Source organism: Chiloscyllium plagiosum, chromosome 8, assembly GCF_004010195.1.
Source record: "Chiloscyllium plagiosum isolate BGI_BamShark_2017 chromosome 8, ASM401019v2, whole genome shotgun sequence".
Taxonomy (NCBI): Eukaryota; Metazoa; Chordata; class Chondrichthyes; order Orectolobiformes; family Hemiscylliidae; genus Chiloscyllium; species Chiloscyllium plagiosum.
This window is the reverse complement of record NC_057717.1, coordinates 99,838,643-99,839,300: the sequence shown is the minus strand read 5'-3', so window position 1 is coordinate 99,839,300 and position 658 is coordinate 99,838,643. Positions and strand designations below refer to the sequence as shown.

The 658-nt window shown below is 54.1% G+C and overlaps 1 protein-coding gene across 1 annotated transcript in view; it reads right to left on the bottom strand.

Moving 5' to 3' along the window:
* Positions 1-274, bottom strand: part of farsa (phenylalanyl-tRNA synthetase subunit alpha) — a 28,024-nt gene extending 27,750 nt beyond the window's left edge. The window contains exon 1 of the mRNA XM_043694886.1: positions 102-274. Coding sequence (XP_043550821.1) covers positions 102-251 — 150 coding nt within the window. The 5' untranslated portion in view covers positions 252-274. The remainder of the gene's footprint in view (positions 1-101) is intronic.
* Between the last annotated feature and the right edge of the window lie 384 nt (positions 275-658).

Here is a 658-nt window from a genome sequence, read left to right as displayed (position 1 = left end):
TCCATCCCCCCACCACTCTCAACATACCACACACCACTCCTCCTCTACCATCACATCACAGTTCTGGGGGGGGGGGGTAAAAGAGGACACATCTGTCTTACATCGCCCAGCGTCTGCAGGCTTTTGACGGCGCCCACCACGAGCTGGTGGTCGATTCCGAGGCGGGCGGCCAGCTCCCCGCTGTCAGCTCCCCCTCCGCCCGCCTCCTGCAGCCTCCGCAGCAGCTCCTCGAGCAGCGCCGGCTCCGCCATCTTGCGGCGTCACTCTGACCCCTGACCCCGCAAACCGCCCCCCGCAACAATTAAAGAAAAACAAAATAAACCCCACTCCAACCCTCAAATAAACGCTTTCCACGAGCATCCGAACTGACACAGCCCCGATCCGTATAAATTTACAACGCTTTTATAAATGTTAACCTCTCGTGGGGGGGCGGGGCTGGCTCACTTGGTCACGTGATGCTGTCCCTGGTCCTGCAACAACAACTTTCAGGAGCAGAAATAAAAAAACAGAAACTGCTGAAGAAGCTCAGCAAATCTGACAGCATCTCTGGAGAGAGAAAGCAGAGTTAATGTTTCAAGTCTAGTGACCTTTCTTCAGAACTAGTAGTATCTGGGAAATGGTATATATGTTGAAGACATGGGGTTGGGAAGGGCAAAGG